The 21,918-nt window shown below is 36.6% G+C and overlaps 3 protein-coding genes across 4 annotated transcripts in view; 1 reads left to right on the forward strand and 2 right to left on the reverse strand.

Annotated features, from left to right (window-relative positions):
• The window catches only part of dlx6a (distal-less homeobox 6a), a 47,521-nt gene extending 30,973 nt beyond the window's left edge, over positions 1-16,548 (forward strand). Inside the window, exons 1-3 of one of the 2 annotated variants that reach the window (NM_131323.1) lie at positions 14,601-15,099; positions 15,495-15,688; positions 15,837-16,536. In NM_131323.1, the coding sequence (NP_571398.1) occupies positions 14,790-15,099; positions 15,495-15,688; positions 15,837-16,076 (744 nt within the window). In that variant the 5' untranslated portion in view covers positions 14,601-14,789 and the 3' untranslated portion in view covers positions 16,077-16,536. Of the gene's footprint in view, positions 1-14,600; positions 15,100-15,494; positions 15,689-15,836 lie in introns of those variants that run through there. The other variant, XM_073930514.1, reaches the window with a different exon arrangement.
• The window catches only part of trioa (trio Rho guanine nucleotide exchange factor a), a 784,286-nt gene that overhangs the window by 111,834 nt on the left and 650,534 nt on the right, over positions 1-21,918 (reverse strand). The gene's annotated exons all lie outside the window — the stretch shown is intronic.
• Positions 19,723-21,735, reverse strand: dlx5a (distal-less homeobox 5a). Its single transcript, NM_131306.2, has 3 exons — positions 21,209-21,735; positions 20,643-20,827; positions 19,723-20,312 (listed from the first exon to the last, which is right to left on the reverse strand). Exons 1-3 carry the CDS (start codon positions 21,561-21,563, stop codon positions 20,004-20,006), a joined length of 849 nt encoding a protein of 282 aa, NP_571381.2. The 5' UTR covers positions 21,564-21,735; the 3' UTR covers positions 19,723-20,003.

A 21,918-nucleotide genomic window follows, 5' to 3' on the forward strand; every position in this document is an offset into this window, starting at 1 on the left:
GTGTAGTAGTGCAAAAGGATTATGTTTGATATATATATTTTTTTGTAAACCAACAATGCAATGTTATTCTTTAAATGACTTTAACAGTTATCATTTAAAACAGTAAAAACATCGTAAACTGTTTGGTAGAGCAGGCAGTCATTAAGGAACTCGCTTTAGATGTGATTTTCATTCTATTTAATTGATTTTTAAAACGTAGACTTTAATGCATAATTTAAATGTTATCTTTTATATAATGGTGTGATTAGTAAATCATCTTTCCTTTTTCTTCATCTTAAATTTCCAATTTAATAGCAATGGATCACAAAGGCTCAATCCCAATTCTACTACCTTACTCTTGCCCCTACCTCTTGTTTTGGGCCTTCATGTGAAGGCGTAGGAGTATCCCAATTCTCTTTAGCTTGAAGGTGTAGGGCTACGGGGAAGGGCTATATAGCCCTTGAAACAGAGATTTTTCAGGACCATACTCAAAACCAAGGGGTTCAAAAATTTCCCAGAATACACCATCTACAATGGGAGCATGGCTGCACACGGAAGTCAGGAGATGCACAAATTAGTATTTTTTTTGTCATCATTACAAATTCATTAAAGTAGCTCATACTGGCATAATATTCATACTGGCATTTGTGTTTTCTGTCATGCTTTAAAAAAAAACAATAAAAAAGCTGAATTTCACAATCTATGATCCATAATATTAGCTCCTGTATAGCAGTCCCAAAACATACAGTACCTACACATCTGACACTCGAATACCCTGTCAGAAAATGCTGGTGACCAGGAATGAGCTTTTACAGTGTCTGCTATAATGTTAATATTACTTTGTGTGTTTACATGGATGAATATGGCCACAGTGTAAATGCCCATTACAGTTACGATCTTATTGCCTCATTATATTGTTATGATAACATAATATATGCCATCAGTAATTTCCTGAAGATAAATGCCAAAAAATAACGCAACTGACATAACTACAGCAGTCGCGATCGTCTGATCTCATATGAAGCAAAAGATTGTGATGACATATGATAGCATGTGCAGGTGCTGTAGTGGTGTCCGTTTTCTTAGGGGTAAATTTTGAAGCCCTTCCTCTTCATACTCTGTTTCAAGGGGAAGGGGAAGGAGTTGGGGTACAAAAATAGAATTGGGATTGGGCCAAAGTCGATTAATCAATACAAAAATGACAAAAGACCCAGACTTTGTATAAGATGTCATTTATATTTATTTATGCAAAAACAATTGTGTATTTATTAATTTTTACAGAATTTTAAAAATCCTAAACTCTCAAATTTCAATGCTAAAACCAAAGAAGATAAATACATATATAATTTTCCTTTGTTAAAAGCTTAGATTCTACATTGTTTTCAACATGCAGCTTATCGAATGCAAACAACGTAAATAAGGTGGCTGAACTGAGAGGGCAGAGCGAGCAAGGAAAGACCAAAATGACAGGGAGTTTAGTGCCGAATCCTTTTAGTCGACCACTGACACATGAATGAGGGGAGAGTGAGAGAAAGAGAGAAAAAAGTAGACAGCCAATTTGGGAGTAATGCAACTAAAAACAGACAAGTGTAATTTCATCCATCTGGACAGATGTGTAAAAGCGCTCCTCAGAACATTCCCCATGATTCCCCCTGATTGATCTTCCCCCGGACTGAAACACCTATTATTAGCCACGAGCCTAATAGCACCAGGATGGCTTGCTGCTCTCCCAGAGGCCAATTCTCTGGTCATATCTCACTCACTGCAGCTGGAGAAACCCAACAGAGAGAAAGAGAGAGAGAGAGAGAGAGAGATGGACGACAGGATGTGTGGATGAAGTCCTTCATAGTCTGTCAATAGAATTCTGCGGCAGACGTGTCGAGAAAAACAATTACATTCATGCAGGTTTTCATTGTTGTGGAGCATTCATACTCCCACCTGATTATATGCAGTGAGGTGATGCATATGTGCGATGTGGAAACAAAACTATAGAACTGCTTGTGCACAATCATTCAAGCTAAATATTCAAATGACTTCATTATTTACTGATTCCCAGAGATAAACATGAAAGAGTATTTTTAGCTAAAACTACAGTCCATTGTGACTTATATGATAGATATCAGCATTTATGTACACTGTAAAAAGTGATTACCTCAGAAAAAGAAGTAAACCCATTACCTTTAATGTAACAAATTGATCTTGATAAAATTTAAGTAATTACATTTTTAAATATCTTTGCACATAGTTCATCAACTTAATAATTTTAAGTCAATGGATTTACTCCATTCTTTAAAGTCAACTAATCACCTTTACTATAGGTAGTGGCTGGGCGATTTGGTCTAAAATCACAATCTCAATTAATTAAACATTTTAACTTGATTACGATTAAAGAATGATTATTTTATTTATTTATTTTATGTGTTTGCACTCATAGTTTACTGATAAGTTTTGTACAGTAAATATGTTTACATATTTCAGTCAGAGATTTTTAATGTAGGTTGCATTGCTCGAGTTTAAAATAATTTATTATTAAATTAAAATGCACATTGCCTAAAACTGCTTGCGCTACATATTGTTGTGACATGTACTGTAGCAAAGACTATAGACCAGGGGTCACCAATCTCGGTCCGGGAGGGCCGGTGTCCCTGCAGGGTTTAGCTCCAACTTGCTTCAACACACCTGCCTGGATGTTTCAAGTATACCTAGTAAGACCTTGATTAGCTTGTTCAGGTGTGTTTGATTAGGGTTGGGGCTAAAATCTGCAGGACACCGGCCCTCCAGGAACAAGTTTGGTGACCACTGCTATAGACAAAGAGCATAGAAGCACCAAGAGGCGACACTCTATTGCTATTTGTGCAACAGCCACTAGATGCTGCTAGTGTCATGCGGCATCCATTTTGGAATGAAAATTCCAATAGGAAAACAGCACGGATAACTAACAATAGAAAGAATTAATTAAAATATTGAGTTAAATGAGTACATCCCCTTTGAAAAGTAACATTTTAAAACAATATCCCAATGAAAACAGACAATTTCTAAAATGTTAACAAGCCTAAGTTTAATACATCTGATATCTAAAATATCTGTTTCTCATATAACATAAAAGTAAGGTTAACAAAATAAGTCAATTATTATTATTATTATTATTATTATTTTGTCTAAAAAGAAGTATTCCCAACAAAAACTACATTATCTGGTAGTTTGTATGGCCTTCCTGATTTTTAATGACAGCATTAATAAAAATATATACAAAAATTTTATATAGATAAATTTGGAGAAAGTAGCTTTTTACGTTAAAACTTTATTAGCCTTTTTTAAAAGACAACACTGGAAAAATACTATGCACAATTATACTCCAACAAAAAGTAATCTGTTATCAACATCCCATTTTGAAAGTCATGTTAATTTGATTTAACATGTCAGTATTAATGTGTATTTTGCCATTGCGTAAACTATTAAATTAAAGTAATTTCACGTAAAAGTGACAGTTTAAGGAATGGTTAATATATTAGACATTAAGTCTGTAAAATAAACTTTTGAAAGTGCTGGTGATCACCAATCTATGATTTTAAGAGTTGCATTGTCGACTTTTAGGTTGCATTTTAGCTTTGATGAGCTTTTAAATGAAAAAATAAAAAACAAAGCAGCTGTTTGCCATCGCGACAGCAATAAAATCCAGTGAACGGCCGATCGATTTCACTCCAGAAGGGCGGAATCGCTGGCCACTGCTGTTGCAATGGAACGTTCTATCGAGTGTCGCCTCTTGGTGATTCTAAACTCTTTGCTATAGATTTGCAGATTTTATGTGATTCGAACATTTAGAAATAAAACTTGTGAGACAGTTGTTTTGTAGTTTTATTGGTGATTGCTAAAATAAAATTTAATTATAAGCTTGGCAAGTAGTTTTGGAGAATTTGATGTTTCCCCATTCAGACAGAAAGCCCGAGCATACTGCCCGAGAGGCGTTTCAAAGATGGCTGCTGAGTGAAATGACTTGACTTAAAGGGACTTTGACTGTAGTTAAATTTTTTGGAGACGTGCAGGGGTATGCGAAGGCTGCCCTGGACCGTAAGCGGGCGCTTTGCAGAAGTATAAAATAAGAATAGTATAATAAGTGTAAATCATAATATAATAAGTATACATTTGCCTTAACGGAGCAGGGTCACCTGACTCCACACATGGTACACTGTAAAACCCAACAGTCCACTTTATCGAATGAAATGAGTTTAGTTAACTCAAAATTTAATTCTACTCATTTGAAACTCTGTTTTGAAGGTAATGAGTTAATTAAATACCTAATTACTTTAGCTTAAATGGAGTAAGTTCACAGTGCTCGTTTTTAACTCAAATTGTTTGTAGCTATCGGAATCCTTAAACTGTTTGAGTTGCCTTCACTTATTGGGTTTTACAGTACTCAGTTGGTTTGAGTTGTCTTCATTTATTGGATTTTACTGTGCTCAAAATGCTTCGTTTACTCAAATGGATTAAGTTCACAGCACTCATTAGGATTAGTTTTTGAACTTAAATGGTTTGTTGCAATCGGTTTCCTCAAATGCTTTGAGTTACCTTAACTCTTTGGGTTTCCAGTTTAGGGAAAGTAATTGAAAAAATTTACTTGAAAAAATTAGATCGATTATAGGTTTTGAATGTCAATTTCAATTACTTAATGATTAATCACCCAGCCCTACCTTTAGCGAGTCATCAAAATATAAAGAGTCGAATCAAAATGAATAATTGTGGCTCCTGATGATACATCAAGGTCTCATAAAGTAAAACTGAGCATTATTTACAATATTATTAACTTTACTGCACATCTTGACAAACGATCCTAACCACATATATGACAGTCTGATAGTCACTTCTTGATGCGAAGTGATGTATATCGACTGTTGGGAATTTGTAACGTCAGCATTGCAGGTTAAGATTGCACATACGAATGTATTTTTACTGTTTTATGTAGATTGCACTATAAGATAAGCACATTTACCCTTTTGATGCACAATATAACATGTGTCTGCCCACTTCATTGTACACAAACAGTGTCAGCTAATGAGTTTGCATCTGCACATACATCATTATAAAAGAAGATATTCACACTCTGGACTGCTATAAGTGGCTAATTTATTTTGACACAATATATTGTTTCAACATTGAAATCGCAATGTGCTCATTTGCAATAGTCACATTGCAGGAAATGCATTGAGTCTGAATTAGTTGACCAGGAGCTACAGAACACATGTGATTTGTAGAGTCACTGCTACTTTTAACCATAATAGAGTGAAAGTTTATCATTTGCATTTGTTTTTAAGGCCTGTAACTGAGCATTTCAAACATCTAAAAAATTTGGGCACAGGAAATTACGATGTTTGGAGGTGGCCTAGACTGCAGCTCTGTGCAAGATGTTTGGCCATAGGAGAAATGATCGTGCCCAACTGAGCCTGGTTTCTCTCAAGGTTTTTATCCTTCACTTTTGCCAATAGGTGAAGTGTTTTCCTCGCCGCTGTTGCCAAAGGCTTGCAAAGTTCGAGACCTGTAGAGCTGCGCATTGATGGATTTCCTCTTCAGTGTTTGGACTCTCAGCTGTGAATATTATACCACACTGAACTGAGCTAAACTAAACTGAACTTAAACTCTGAAAACTGGACTGACACTGTTTCAAATCACTATAATCTTTTATGTGAAGCTGCTTTGACAAAATCTACATTGTAAAAGCGCTATAGAAATAAAGGTGAATTGAACTGGATTCATTGCATTTAACTATTTGTACGATTAACACTAGTTTGTTATTTTACATTTGATCTGAAATAATGCTTCAAAAACTTTAAATCTAAGTCTAAATATCTGAATTTCAAACCAAAAACAAGATTTTTTTATGTACCCCACTGGCAACATCAGCTTGTTTTAGGCAGAAAAATAGCACTTAATTTTCACCTTTTTCTTCTGAAAGTGAAAACAAAACAATATTTTACTTGATCTAAGAATTTTTAGATATTTGGACTAGAAATGAGACAAAAACTAGTGTAAATAACAAATGTTTTTGCGTTGTGCTTATTCAATTGCTGTACCTGAATGCTGTTAGATGTTCAAATAGAGCTAGTCAAACCATCTGATGAACCTGTATTCATATCTCAGTATATTTACAGATTTTTCCAATATCGTGCAGCCCTATTGTGTACTATGTCTTTTTTACTTTACAAATTGGGTGAGGTTTGGGGACATGACTCTTTGTAAAATTACTCATTTTCAAATTAATGAATTGTATGAATTACACTTTTTTTGCCAACACGTTAAACGGTTATAATTTCTTGTGAGTTCAGGCTACTTTAAGGACCATTTTCCTAGACTGTGGAATAAATTTAATCAGAGAAATGTTAAGTTTCTTGCAGTCATTTTGCTTTATAAGAATGCAATATATCATCAGGAGCCACAGGTATTAATTTGGTTTGGTCTTTATCTGTTTTTTGGACTCTCAAAGTGCAGATGATGGTGGATGTGCATTTAAAAAAACACTAAAGAACATTGTTTAAGCTAAAAATGTTCCAATGAGAAAAAGTCACCTACATCCTGCAAATATAGGTTTAATTTAGCTATCTCTTTATTTAGTTTAAACCAAATTTGAAAATCTCTCAAAGAAAAGTCACTGTCACAGCTGTGAAACATCAAACGATGCTGGTTTTGCCTGAATAGTCAGAAGGGTTTTGGGTACAAACGCTCGCCTTCTTCTTCTTTCTATGTTGGCTTTTGGAAAAGAAGGAAAGCAGTTGAGGCAAGCTGAGGATTGACAGCTCACCACCCCTGCTAACTGCCATTCAAACCACCACATGTCCCGGTTTGGTGTGATCAGATCCATTTTGATCCAGATCCAAGCTCAAACAACGTTCCCACTGTCCTTCATCTTTGCAGTTCTATATGGAGATGATTTTTAAGCTCTACACACAAATATAGCTTGCATAAAAACATACCTGCACCTCTATAATTTGAATGCCAGTTTTCATGTAGCACATGGAAAGCTGTTGCCTATTGCATGTTTTGTGCGGATTGTCCTGTTGAATTATTTCACTGTATTTTCAGCATTCCTGTGAAAACCCTCTCCTTCCATTGATTGAATGGGCTGCTTGGTTTAATGCATTTCCAAGAGGAGTTATCACTGTGATTGCCGCCATTTGTTTTGGTAAAATTGGAAAAGCCCAAAACCCTTCAACTGAAAAGGCTGTTAAAGTTTATGAAAATAAATGCTAAGGGGATTTTTTTCGGCTTATAATGAGCTTAAACAACATTTGTTTAGATGATCTTATGAATAAATTCACAGAATTAGTGGGGCACAGATGAAAAGAGATTTTCATGCTGCATAACAATAAATGTTACAGCTTATTTTTGTCCATACATTAGTGTGTCCTTTAAAAAAAATTACTATTTCACTGTGATTTATAAAATACTCCCACTTAAATCTCAGTCAGTTTTATAATGGTTTATACACCAACAACTTTTGTCAGCCATATTTAGAACAAGCATAATCTGATGACTATTAAAACACTTTAAAACCTTTACATACGTATTAATAAAATAATAAATTAATTATTTTGCTTTTAAAATACATAGAAAAAATATTCGAAGGTGATTTCTTGGATTTACTAGAATTCTTTAAGTTAAGGAGTTGTAAACAATTTATTTGGGCTGAATTTAAATTAACAAATTAAGTTGAGAATTACAAAACTTGTAACGTGTTTGTTTAAATTCGACACGTTTTTAACAATTTTGCACAAATCATTTTCATGTGTACTTTGCCTTATATTCTAGTTGTTTTATCTATTTGTCAGCAAGTTTTTAATCAATTTAAATATAATATAATTTAGCATTTATTTAGTCTTATTTCTTTATATGTTTGACTTAAGTACACATGAGAACGTTTATTATTAAGTGGCACTTATTTTCTATTTGAAATATGGATTTTTCCTCTTTTTTAATTCCCTCAAATCTACATTAACATAAATTATCATCTGCCTGAAATGTGAAATAAATGGATAAGGTGTTGTCCACCATTAACCTTAGAGTCATTAATTTGTCACTACTATGCAAATATATAGCCAAAATCCTGAGACTAATGTTTTTGTACCATACACTCACTTGAATAGTGTGTAATAAAACACACAAGCCCTCACTTATAACTTAATGTATAATAGACTTTCTGTTTCATACATTAGAGTTGAATTTGCTGCACATATTTCAGCAAATTGACCACCTTTAAATAGCCTAATATGACTAAATTAAACAGCTTGTGTTTTAAGTATTAATTTTTGGCGAGCAGCCCATTCTTTGGCTTCAGTGGTGTAACTGTGCAGTCTTTATATCTCCCGCAGAACCTTTTGTGAGGGAATTTCATCAACTTGAAGCTGGAAGTTTGTAGTTTCAGGTAGTCTTTGTATTTTTCGCTCGTCATTTGTGATTATTAAGCCATGAACAGGAGCTTGAGAAACGCACACGGCTCCTGCAGACTGGTTTTCATGTGAACCATGGCAGGAGAATGAATGTAGTAGGCGCGAGGCGGTTCTCCAGGTGTGACTTTTTTTCTCTGGTGTTTTTACGCCTCATCAAACTCACTGTTCTTGAGTTTCAGGCAAACAATTATTGTCCATGCTTCATTGTTTGTGCCACTTCCTCACCTGACCTCAGGAAATTCAGATCAGGGAAACTTCTCCTTAAATCACACGCAACATCAGCCCACCAAACGCCAGCAGAAATACCATGAGCTATGCGTAATATTAATAAAAAAATCTCTTATTAGGAATTACATTATTATTGTTGTATTGTTGTTGATGTTGTAGCGCGCTTTAATTCTCGGCCTTAGCCCAAAAAAAATCTAATACAAGCACACAATTACGCGAATACAAATGCAGTGTTTTGTTGTATGCATACATGATTAACACACAAAGAAACCGTAACCATGGGTCCCTCCAATCAGATTAGCTGGACCAGCTTCAATCAAAGATCAAAATCTATCAGAGCCAGCTAATAGCAATGATTATAAATAATGGCTATGGGTGGATAAATAGTTCTGGCAAATGTACGGCGGGACGGCAATGTTCAGACAATGCATTCAAGGCATTCAGTCCAGATATATAGACTACATGTTTTACATGCATTAATAAGCGAAATGAAGCAGGACCGTCGGGGTAAACCACCTGCCCATGCAAAGATTTAAATGCAAAATACAATCCTTAGAACAGGAATTTCTGACTCACGTAAATCTTAATATAATCATTTATTTAACTTGTTTTATAGATCAAACGGAATCAGTGGATTAAAAAGATGCTTTGCATGTGAAAAAATAAACGAATGTGGTTCTGATTAAGTGTTTTCATACGCAAGACATTATTATTATTATTATTCATTCGTTCATTTTCTTTTCGGCTTAGTCCCTTTATTAATAAGGGGTCACCACAGCGGAATGACCTGCCAACTTATCCAGCATTTGTTTTACGCAGCGGATGCCCTTCCAGCCGCAACAAAACACAAGGAAATATTATTATTGTTATTATTGTTGTTGTTATTATTATTTTTTTTGTTATTATTATTATTAATAATAATATAACCTTTATTTTACCAGGAAAGAAACATTGAGAATAAAATCTTTTACAAGAGCGTCCTGGCCAAGATTAGGCAGTATACATGTCACATGTGTCTAACAGACAACAAACAAAAAGCAATTAACAGTTAACATGAGTCACACATTGACATGCAAAATATTCAAAACATCTACAAGCCTGTGTTTTAATTTCTGAATCATTTATACTTTTTTAAAGCATTTAGTGAAATTAATTCTTTAAACTGCAACTTTGCTTTATTCCATGCAAAAGGTGCTGCGTATGTATCTATTAGATTATAAATATATTAAAGTTGTTTTCAGCACACTTTAAATTGTTTATAATGCAAATTTTCTTTTTATCTCGATATCAGTTGCATATAATAATAATTTACTACTATTACTATTATTATTGAATGATTGAAATAATAGTTGTAAATTAATGTAACATTTTTATGTGATTATTCTACCCATTATATAAAGCAGTAAGTCTTAGTCCGTTGTTTGTCATACATCTGTCAGTTTAACATTTACAGACTACTGTCGCACATGAAAATAACTGGCATGCAGATCTCCTGCTGTTAATATTTACGCGTTCTCCCGTTTTGGTGAGCAATGACAACTCGTACTGTTGCTTATCAAAATTATGATTATATGGTTGTCTTCTTGCAAGTCTCGTAAACTTGTCTTTTTTTCTCCTGTGAAATGTCTGGACAGGGAGTATTGGTTATTCGCGCATCTTCAACAAGGTCTGTTTTCCGCGCGCTTGTTTACTAAATGCGCCTGTTGTGGTCGGCCACTGCACGCCCAAATAACAATAAAGCATGTGTCTGTCATGACACGTAAACCCACTATTCGTTGGGTGTGTTTTCAAACTGTCATAACAAGCAATATTCTGACAAACCCCTCCTCGAAACTTTATGGATTTCAAGTTAATAAATATTATCAATGCGATGCGAATGACAAGCCACTTGTCGCAATGATTAAGAATTACTTTAGCAGGCTTTGCATAGTGATAATTTTATTTTTGTGAGAGTGTAATGAATGTGCAAATTTTTCAATTCACCTTCAAAAATATATTAGCAGCGCTATTGTAAACAGTAATACGTGCACAAATATCGCAGTGTGATATGCAAAGAAGAACAAATTACACTTTGCTTTACATTTAGAATGTATTGAAAATGCGTAATTATCTCCGGTGCACATCAGGAGCCCATTACATTTGCAAGTGTTAGATTCAAAGCCTCAGAACGAAAATTTACTAAATGAAAGGGGACTCGGCGCAAGGAAAAAAGTGTATCTTTGTTTGTCCCTCTTTGTTTACCGCGGGATTTTTTTCATTTTACTAATTCATTTCAATGGCTTTCAAACTGGAAAATGGAAATGTTGCTCTTGCCCTCTATTTCAGCTGCCGCGTCCTGGCAACAGAGCAATTTTCTATCATCAGGGATAAACGGCATCGAACAGTACATTCGGATAAAAAAGCCTGTGATTGCTGGCCTTCCTGTCTGTCATCTCTCTAGAAAATCCTCTCCCCCAGACCTGAGCCGTGTGCTGTCAGAGCTAATAATGTCTTCTATTAAGTCGAAAAAGAACCCCGAAAAATCCCACTGTTCTCAATTGTACAACATTCTCAAAAGATAAAAGATATTTCAGCGGAGCCACCTTCATTTAGATGAACTGAAAATTAATGCTCATAAGAGGCAACGTGCGTTTCTGCGCTGGCCGCAATTTTCTATTGAACACTGAAGTATCCTTTTAGGCCTGTGTACTACCCCGTCTTATGTTCTTATTTTCTAGAGATAAACAAACTTCTTTGTTGTGCATTGGGATAAAATATTTAATGCAATGCGTCAAAGGACACAAAGATGATGCTCTCTGCGGCATTAGGCCTCATGCTAATTTGTTATGCTATATATATGCTTCAATCCTAAAATCGTGATCAATATTAAAGTAAAAACACATTAATAAGCCCAGCAGTCACTAAATGAGGCCAATGCTTGGTTGCATTTCGCGTTTTGATAATTTTCAGCGGTGGAAAATGTCAATATTTATAATAATCACGCGACTATTTTATAATAATTTATATTTTCTGTCATTTATCTTAAAATAAATGTTATTTATTGACATAGATGGATCCACTAAGAACCTTAAACATCCACGAAATCTTTTAATTTCATATGAGGTTATTTTGTAGTGGGTGAAAAGGGGTTCTGTGGATTATTAAAATGTTTTTCACACTGAAAAAAACGCCATTAATATACTGCAAAAAACCTTTTTTGGTTCATCTTGGCAGCTTTGTTTATTGTTATAGAGAGTTGATTTTCTGTCTGTTGTCATTTTTAATCGGATGCAGACAATCTTTATTGGCTTTTAAGATATTTTTTTTCTCCAAGATTGGCTCCCAATCAAATCTGAATAAGTTTACTGGCTCAGATTAATAATCAATTAATTAATCGTAAAATAAAATGCATGCTTTAATATGTGCATTAAATATAAAGGAGGGGTCTGGTGGTATTTGTTATCCTCTCTTGATTTCTATTGTAGTGATCTCGTGCAGAATACCGACAGCTGCGCGTGCTATCCATCTGCCTTCGCTTTGCCTCGCCACTTCCTCTGCTCAGCAGCCATGGAAATCCGTCGACGCCTGCGTGTCTGTGTGCAGCCGGTGGGCTTGAGTTCGGGGAGAGCAGGCACATTTATCCGCCTCTGCTGAAATTGCAGCGCTGTGTACAATCCGAGCCGGTCAGTAGGTCTGTTCGGGCCACTGGCAAAAACTGTGCGCTTCAGAATGAAGGTGAATCGAACAAGTTGCATGTAAAGGCTCAGATAAGGCTGCATGGATGCACTCGAGCGCCGGCATGTCCACACAGATCCCCTTTTTCCTCTTGGTTTTTGACAGATTTGTAATTTGATGCTAATGGGTTTACATGCATGCTTTGCTAGCCTGCATTACTAAAATAATAATAATAATAATCATCATCCTCATGAACAATTATTTAAAAAAGCATCTATACCAAAAAGTTTGTATTTGGTAAAATCATACGCATTTTATTACCGAAATTACATTAAAAATATTATTAAAATATTTGTAGTTTTAAAAATCTAATGCATTAATTTCGTAGTTGTATATTATTATTTTCATTTCCTAAAACGCAACACAATTCAAAGTCCTTTAGCAATATGTAAATTCTTTGGGTTTTAAATGACACACACTTCCTGTGGTCAAGATAGGCTGAAACAGATTCACTTGCCCGCTGCAACATGTTGTCAGCTTGTATCAAATTATTTATAGATCAGTCCCTGGATGAAATAGCCATTCTATATTTATTTCCTAATTGCCAAACTGTCAGCGCAGGTAAGGGAAGCCATTTTAAAGGTAGCAAACCATAAAATCTCGATCAATTAAGCACTTAAAATGCCAGCAGTAAAGCATAATTGGAAGATTTGTTTGTACCATGGCAAGGCTATTACAGAATATGTATCTGGTTTCGATCTCTCTTGCTTGACAAAAAAAATCACACATGCAGCAGCAGCGGCATATAATCGATCAAACTCCTGGTCACGAATGTGAACTCATTTGAAATGTTCCTTTAAACAAAATATGACAGCTTTTTATCATATTCAGAAAATAACATTACAACATGCATGCATTTAGGATTATTTCTTCCTTCAAACAATCGATCTAATGCTCCACGTTTACTCTTACCTGCTGCAATACTTTTAATCTCCGAGTGTTCGATATCTTGTAGGAATCCAAAAGCTTTCCGAGCGACCAGCTGCCTTTCTGTCTCTCCCAAGTTCAGTCCACCATGGAAAATGGTTATCTACGGCGCTTGTGCACTCTTAAATCCGGCAAAGTAAATAACATCCCTGGTAATAATAGCAAGGTACGCAGTTCTTGTTACAGAAAGGGAGAAAATTGAAACTAAATGCTGCATTTAGGGCTACCATTTTTGATAAGAGGATAATTGAGGCGACACTGGTGTATAATTAGCGGATAATTTATGCTATATCCACTTTTAATCCACCTCCCAAAATAAACAAGGTCCATAATCATTACAGACGAATTGTTCTTAATTTTATAGCGCCAGTCTGAATACAGTGTAACGGATAATCAAAGAGGATTTGGATATAACTGATTGCGACCATAATTGCTTTTTCATTACCGTTTAAAGTAAATGTATGCCATATCATGAGGAAACTCGTTGTCTATAAAATAAAAATTGAGTGAAATGAGAATGAAGAAAGCCTTGCAGTTGTAGGGTATATTTACATCGTGGTTTATAATGTGATCGCTATTTGCCAAACCACAAACTGCACTCGTAATTTGCATATATTTTCAACTGTGACTGGCTCGTGATTACTACATGGAAAGGCTGTCACTAACCCGGGCCTTTCAGTGACTGGGGCTTAATTAAACCAAACCATATCTGGCGTGTTTATTAGTTCACGTGAATCCTCCCTGAGGAAGGTTAAAGCTTTAATGTTTTAGACTACTTTTTTGTAAACTATAAACCAAACTTTTATGCATGTGTGATTTCATGTGCATTGTTAATATCATTTTACTCTTGTGGTTAAAGATTTTTTTAAATACACTTAGAGATTAAATTTCGATATAAATGTATTTGTTTAATTCTACATGTGGCTGTAAATCGCTATCATATATTCTTCCAAAGTCGATTCGGTTCGTGTGGTTTGCAGAATGAGCGATTTTTGGCACCTCCACTGCTTAATGCGAACCACGCGATTAATTATTTAAATGGCAGCGCGCGACATTGTCTCCGGAGTCGTATGTCTGAGTGGGAATTTTGTGAATATCGCAGGGATATCCCGGCATTATTATTCTCCACATGGTTATGGCTACGGTGGGAGCTGTTAAGGTAGGTTAACTCACTGTGAAGTCTTAGCTAAAGCAGAGAACTGATGACGTTAGGTTGAATGACCAATCGGAAGGCGCTGCCCTTTGGAGACAAACCATTTTACTTGTAGTGGCTGCATCAAGTCTGGAAGCAAGGACTCAAATTTAACAGAATCCACCTTAAAATCTCTGCATTTACTCAAGCCCACCTTCCACCATACCGCGTGAGAATTACAGGACAAAAAAGGATAAATTGTGGAGGTAATAACGCAATATCTCCTAACCAAGGAGAGAAAGAAACGAACACAGCGAAAGGACTCATTTGGACTTCTGAGATAGGGGGTAAGTGCTCTCAAAGCAGAAAATTTGATGATGACCATGACTACGATGGCTGACGGTCTGGAGGCTCAAGACTCGTCAAAATCTGCTTTCATGGAGTTTGGACAGCAATCGCACTCACAACAGAGCTCCCCGTCGATGGCCGCCAGCCATTATCCGCTCCACTGTCTCCATTCCGGCTCCCATCATCATCATCAGCACGACAGCTCTCCGTACTCCGGCTCGAACTCATATAACAGGTCGCTACCTTACTCTTATGTGAGCCATCCGCACCACAGTCCGTACCTGCCGTCCTACCACAGTAACGCCAGCGGAACACAGACCAGGTTAGACGCTACAGGTAAGCGTATTTACATGCGTAAAACAAAGCTCTGTTTTCCTGTTGAACTAGCAGTATCCTTCGTCGGTAAAATGTAGCGACGAGGTTTTTATTTAAGACACCTTACCCGCTCCATTTTGTTCTCGCTTTTTTCCCCGTCGTATGTCAGCAAGAACGGTGTTCTCCTCAAAATGATTTATTGCGTTCCGTCAGTGATTCTACCCACCATTGCAAATTATAATTAGCATCTAATTGTGTCTGTCTCGACATGTCAGTACACGTAGTTTTCTAAATTTGACACACAATGTAGCTAAGTGCTTGAAAGGACATTACAAATGTTTTTTTTTGTCACAAAATAATTTTGTATACTAAATATTTATGTGCGAGATTAATTCCACATTATTCACCCTTTTCAGAACAGCAGAAAACAACAGTGATTGAAAACGGTGAAATACGTTTCAACGGAAAAGGCAAAAAGATAAGAAAACCAAGGACGATTTATTCCAGTTTGCAGCTTCAGGCATTAAATCACCGTTTCCAGCAGACTCAATACCTGGCATTACCGGAGCGCGCGGAGCTGGCTGCCTCACTCGGGCTCACACAGACGCAGGTGAGATGTGAACTCATTTGCATAAATAATTATTAATGCCTGATATTCCTTGTTAATGATAGACTTTTTTGTACGGACTTTTTTGCCTTGACTTGACTCCTCCTTTACATTGCAGTTAAGCAACCTAATATTTTAATTTGTCTTTCAGGTAAAGATATGGTTTCAAAACAAAAGGTCCAAGTTCAAGAAGCTGTTGAAACAAGGCGGTAACCCTCACGAGACGGACACTTTGCCTGGCTCTATCGCCCTGTCCCCGCGCTCTCCAGCCATTCCTCCTATCTGGGACGTCTCAGCCTCCTCCAAAGGAGTAAACATGTCTGCTAACAGCTACATGCCCGGCTATTCACACTGGTACTCGTCACCTCATCAGGACGCCATGCAGAGATAGGCAACTATAGCCTTGTTTTAGGCCATAGGCCTTGATGTTGACATGCTGACTTCGCCCAGTTCACGTGCGCTAGGACGCACAATGTCATCGGTTTAACATCCCTAATAGAGACATTGCTAGTCTATTAAGGGGACGTTTTTTGAAGGATGAAGACATGCGGCGTGTCAATGGTCGACAATGGAACTATCTGACAGAAGCATCTGAAACGATGATTAAAAAACTGTTCTCACGTCCGACTGTAATCAAACACGCATTGCCGACATGAAATTGGGACAGGAAGCGAATCGTTTTGTCACATCACACGCGCACGCACGCGCATGAGTCGCATTTGAAAACGAACTCAAACCTCCTTCGTAGATGTTTTCTGATCATGCAAAAGCAAGCAATTTGATTGTAAATATGTTGTCCGATTTTAGTTGTTAAAACTTTTTATGTTTTGTCATAAATGGAGTAAACCATGACTTCAAGTAAAGTGTCGTGTTCATTTTTAAAAAAGAAATAATGAAAGACATGCCCCATTAATCAATTATGTATTAGATTATGCAACACAGGCTATTACTTTTTAAAATATCTCAAATTAAGACCTATGGACGACTTGCACAGTAATATGCAAATAATCACCTTATGACATTTCTCTTCTGCTGGAAAGATATCTAAAGCAATAACGAAATGGCTTACCCGAGCTGGTGGTTTCTCAAAGTGTTTTCCTACAGAATAGAGCCGCATCTTGTCCATCTTGTCATTCTCGAGCTCAATTATTAAGGTATTGACAAAATGTTTTTCCCCTTTCTCTCTGCCTTGATCTGCAAGACGCTGAATGCCTTTCGCCACAGGATCGATCCTGAACAAAGCATCCAGCTGCAGTCTCGTTCAATATGAAGGAGATATTTGGGACAATTTATGGGTTTTATCCAAGAGAGGGTTTTTTTCCATTCTCATAAATGCAGACATAATTAGGGTAATTTTTGATGTAGCCCGCTGATTACAGCGTTTTTACCGTCAAAGATAATTACCTGTAATTTTCTACCACTTTTAATACTAAAAGGCATCTTTATTTGGATTTGAAGTGGCAAAGACGAAACAAAAGATGAAATTATTCGGTTATTCATGTACAAATTGCCGAGGAGAGTGAACGCTTGGGATATTATCTAAAATTACAATGTTGAATGGAGAGACGAGAAGCCCCTGCAGCTGTCAAATCGTGGATGCCCCAGCCGCAGAGAATGGGGCTTGATTTTCTGAAAAGGTTCCCTCATCAACGGATTGGGATGATTCATTTAAATGTTTGCTCTGCATATAGGAGCACAACATATATCTTGAAATAAGAATCAAAAACACGTTGTCATTGGTGTTAGCAATATGCAAAACCAAAATAAAGCGACTGTTTTTATAACCTAAAATAAAACAGATACATCTTATTTAGAAGAAGCACAACTGGATAATCGAAAATAAAATGTGTTTGTCAGAGTTAAGGCCCTTATACAAATATAGCCTCCCAGACAGACAAACAGACATGATTAGACACACATCCGTGGATATACAGAAATGCACAACGCTGACTACTGAGAACGAAGACCAAGAAGCTAAGAATAAAATACATAAATGTATGTGCGTATGTGTAAAACACAGAGATAAAACATCATGACCGGTTTACTAGCATTCCTGTTTCACACGATTTTCTGTAAAATTGCCTGCCTTCCCCAACAACTCGAACTGCAGATCATAACAGTACCCACCCATCAGCGACACTCAGATCAGCCAACAACAAAACAACATGGTAACAGAACAACACTTACCTTGGATTAGTTTAACGTCGAAATCCATGCTTTCAGTGTTTCAATAAAGATAGCGTTGTGAAAGCGGACGGTCCTGTGTATACCGCTTGTGTAGAGTAAGCAAATCCAGGTGTGAAAGTGTTTGCACACCCCGACACCTCTTATATATTGCCTGCAAAATTAGCCGTTATTACTGTCACTGTTTAGTGATGGTGAGCCAGGGAAAAAACCTTCTGCAATCAAGAACCAGGCGCATCTTTGCAAATTATAGATAATTGTAAATGTCCAGATTATGATAATGGAGCTAATCCTGGTGGAAGTATAATTATTGTTGAGTGTTACAGTTGAGGGTGTCCAGTAAAGCTAACTGTCATTATTTATACGCGGTTTGCAGTGAATTCGTTGAGTGGAAAATGTTCAGTTGGAATTTAACAAGGCTCTCGATATAATGGCATGGGATATAGCGTGTTTGTGTGTGTGAATCAGAAAGCAAGGCAAAATTAGAGCTGATATGGCGTTTGTGTGTGTGAAGGCTGCGTCTGCGTGCGTACGCGAGCGCTTGTAGGTTGGGGGCTATAAACAAAATGCGTATAAATACATAGGATTTTATCTTGACTTTTCTATTGGGTGTATTTGTCAAGTTGTCTTAATAGGCCTATTTAATTAGGCTTTCAAATATATATGATCAGAAAAGTAATTGTTATAAACATGGGAAATGCTATCTCTGTGTGGGCTCTGTGGGAATATTTTCAGCCATATTCTCAGTCGTATTTTTGCTGATTAACCTGTATAGGCCTGTTCATTTTGAACTTGTGTGGAAATTTATTTTCCTATAGTTTAGACTATCAATTTTAATTTTAAGTTATTTTACCTGAATATGTGAGATTTCTTTACATAATAATAATGTGCAGCAAATTATTAAATGTTTCAGCGAAATTCAGCCAGTGTGTTTATATGACAATATAACAATGATAATATAGAGCATACCAGTTTGCGATATAAAGCCGCATAACTAGTTTTGTACAGCTAAAATTAATAATTGAAAGCCGATGAAACTGGAAGTGTTGCACATTAAATTTAGTTTAATGTTCAAGTTTTAAAATACGGCAAAAAATAATAATAATAAACGTAATTTTTATTTTATTTAGCTTATTCAATAACATTAGTAGTCGAACTACGGAGTCAAAAAACAGATATGCCCTGCAGCAGGTAGCCTTTTTCACGTTTTTTGTGGTAGTCAGCTGTAGAAATGTCAGCACTAGTTTTAATGAGATGTTCAGCATTTTTCCAGGAGGAGGATCTGTCAGGGCTGGGCTGTGGTCGCTGGAGCCGGTTTGCCCCCACAGGCATGCGGACTGCCTCAGATCTGCGCGCCGTCCCTTCGCCTCCTCACTACAATTCAAAGCTGCTAATTGTAAGGAACACAAAGACAGCAAGGCAGAGCGCACTGTTTGCCAGACCAAATTTTTCGTTTTTTGGGGTGGTTTTAATCAAGCTAGATAAAATGTGCAGTCCTACTGAAAGAAACGCACACAATTAAATCTTGCTTGGATTTAGCCAATCATAATAGTAATAATAATATACAAATGTTAAATATTTAATAAATTAAGGATGTTTAACTGAAGTCAAATAATGTTTTTCTTTCTTGTAATTTAATTATGGGATAGCCATTTTTATTGTATCTGCATTTCAAATTTAACGCACAACACATGATCTCAAAATGTTAGAATAAAATGATGGTTTTCTCTTCAAATTCCTTTGGAGATTTTTTTTTTGCAACCTTCAAATCCTTTTACTAACCAAACAAATCGCATAAATAAGCCATCTACCGTGCATTGCTCTGGGTGTCTTAATTTAAAAAAGACAAAATGTTTGATAATCAAAGTAAAACACATTTATTTGGGGTTGTCCTTAATGTTTTGGCACATCGTCGGATGTACGCGTTGAGGTCAAAATTCAAGGCACCATTCAGAGTGTTTGGGTCCATTGTCCATTTAAAACATTTAATAATTCTTCCAAATGCAATAAATTACATGCACACAATTTACACATTATACACGTTCTTCTAGGACTGCCATATCGATACATTGCATATTCCTCAAAAAAATTGTTAACAACCAGTCCAATATACAACAAAAATAATAAACAATTTTCAGTACAACGTTCCTGATCCGAGTGCCAACGAGTGTAACGTGCCGGGTGCCTGAAGGTGAGAATTCATCGCCCCGGTAGAGGAATACCACGAAGAGCTCGCGCTTTCCAGAAACGTGGATGCCGCTGTGTTAATATTTTGCGGCTGATGGTGAGGTCTCTGAGGACCCTGTGAGTCCCAGACCGCGGGAGACTGCGGTGAGTTACACGCCATTGGGTCGCTGGAGCTGGGGCTGTGTTCTGGGGGCAGTTCGCCGTTTTTCATAATCTTCTTTAGTTTTGATCTTTTGTTCTGGAACCAGATTTTCACCTGCGATAAAGAAAAAGGGGTTATTAATTTCTGGGGAAAATCCCTGAGTAAAGTGTGTTGTCGAAAATTCTTCAAAGAAATGTCAACATTATTTTAACAGCTTGTGTTATATATATATATATATATATATATATATATATATATATATATATATATATATATATATATATATATGGCTATAAAAAGTCATGCATGCAAACGAATCTTAATGTTGCAGAATATTTAACATTATAATATTTAACCACCAATACAAATCTAGAGGTATAATTTTATGTTCAGCTTTAAACATAAAATAGATTGCAATAAAATATTCCAGGAAATTGTGCGAACCTGTGTCTGTGTGAGTCCCAGCGATGCGGCGAGCTCGGCTCTTTCTGGAAGCGCGAGGTATTGCGTGTTCTGAAACCTTCTCTGTAAAGCTGCGAGCTGGAAACTGGAGTAAATGGTTCGGGGCTTCCGGACTTTTTTGGGTTTTCCGTTGACCATCCTTACTTCGGGCTCGGCTGTTTCTTTTTCTGGCAAATAAAACAGAAATTAGATGAATACTTGAGAGTAGAAATGCGCCTTTGTTTGTAATAATTACCGTGATTTAAACTAAATATCACAGTGCTTAATAATCAGGCTTGATTTTTGTCACAAAAAAAAAACTCAACTCATTACGCATTTAACGTGCTCAGAAGTATAATAGTTTGATATTCCATATTCCGTGTATTTTTATTTTCAAAAACCGACAGTGCGTAATGCACAATGCTGCAGTGTTTAATCCAAGTAGCCTAAGTATTTTTATTATAAGAAGTAACACACGTGTTATATAACATGTTAAATAATAATCTTCAACCACCACAACTATAATAATAATAATAACATGCTTTAAATAATTTTATATAACAACTAACCTTGCGGGCTCGGTTGTGATTGCACTCTGTTATATGTTCCTGCGTATTGGTGATACGCTGTGGAGTATGAGCCGTAATCAGGGTAGGATTTTGCAGAGTAATTTCCAGAAGATCCATTGACTCCGTGGTATTGGTACTGATAGGCATTAAGAGGTTTCCCATAGGTGCCCGAGTTCGGTGAACAATAGCCATGATGAACTCCTCCGGCAGGGCTGTAATAGCCAGAATCCGTGGCTGTGGACTCCGGTAGGGTTGGAGATTCCTGAGACGGATGATGCATCGTGGAGAGCTGAAAAGGGTTTTGAAAATCTGCAGGTTTAATACTCGGAATCCTTCTGTCGAATACTCCAGTCATAGTTTGGATAAGACGACGTAAAAAAAGGCAGTCTAACTCTATAGGGGTCCAAAGAGTCTACACTAACATTGTGCGTGCAAGCGTCAAGCGTCTCTCTTGAAGACTGCTTTAAGCCCCGCAGCAAAGACTTGGTTAAATCCTAAATTGCGCTGTTACGCACTGCAGGGAGGATCCAGTGCCATTGGCCAAGGAGCACAGCAGACAGGCAGTTACTCCCCAACTCGTTCAACCAGTTTCAGATGAACAAAAAAACTTAATAGAGGTATTTATGGTATGTTTACAAACAAACTGAAAGGGAAATTGATTATTATTTGATAATCTATAAATCGCTCACCGGGCGAAAAAAGCGGACTGC

The sequence above is a fragment of the Danio rerio genome, chromosome 19, assembly GCF_049306965.1.
Source record: "Danio rerio strain Tuebingen ecotype United States chromosome 19, GRCz12tu, whole genome shotgun sequence".
Taxonomy (NCBI): Eukaryota; Metazoa; Chordata; class Actinopteri; order Cypriniformes; family Danionidae; genus Danio; species Danio rerio.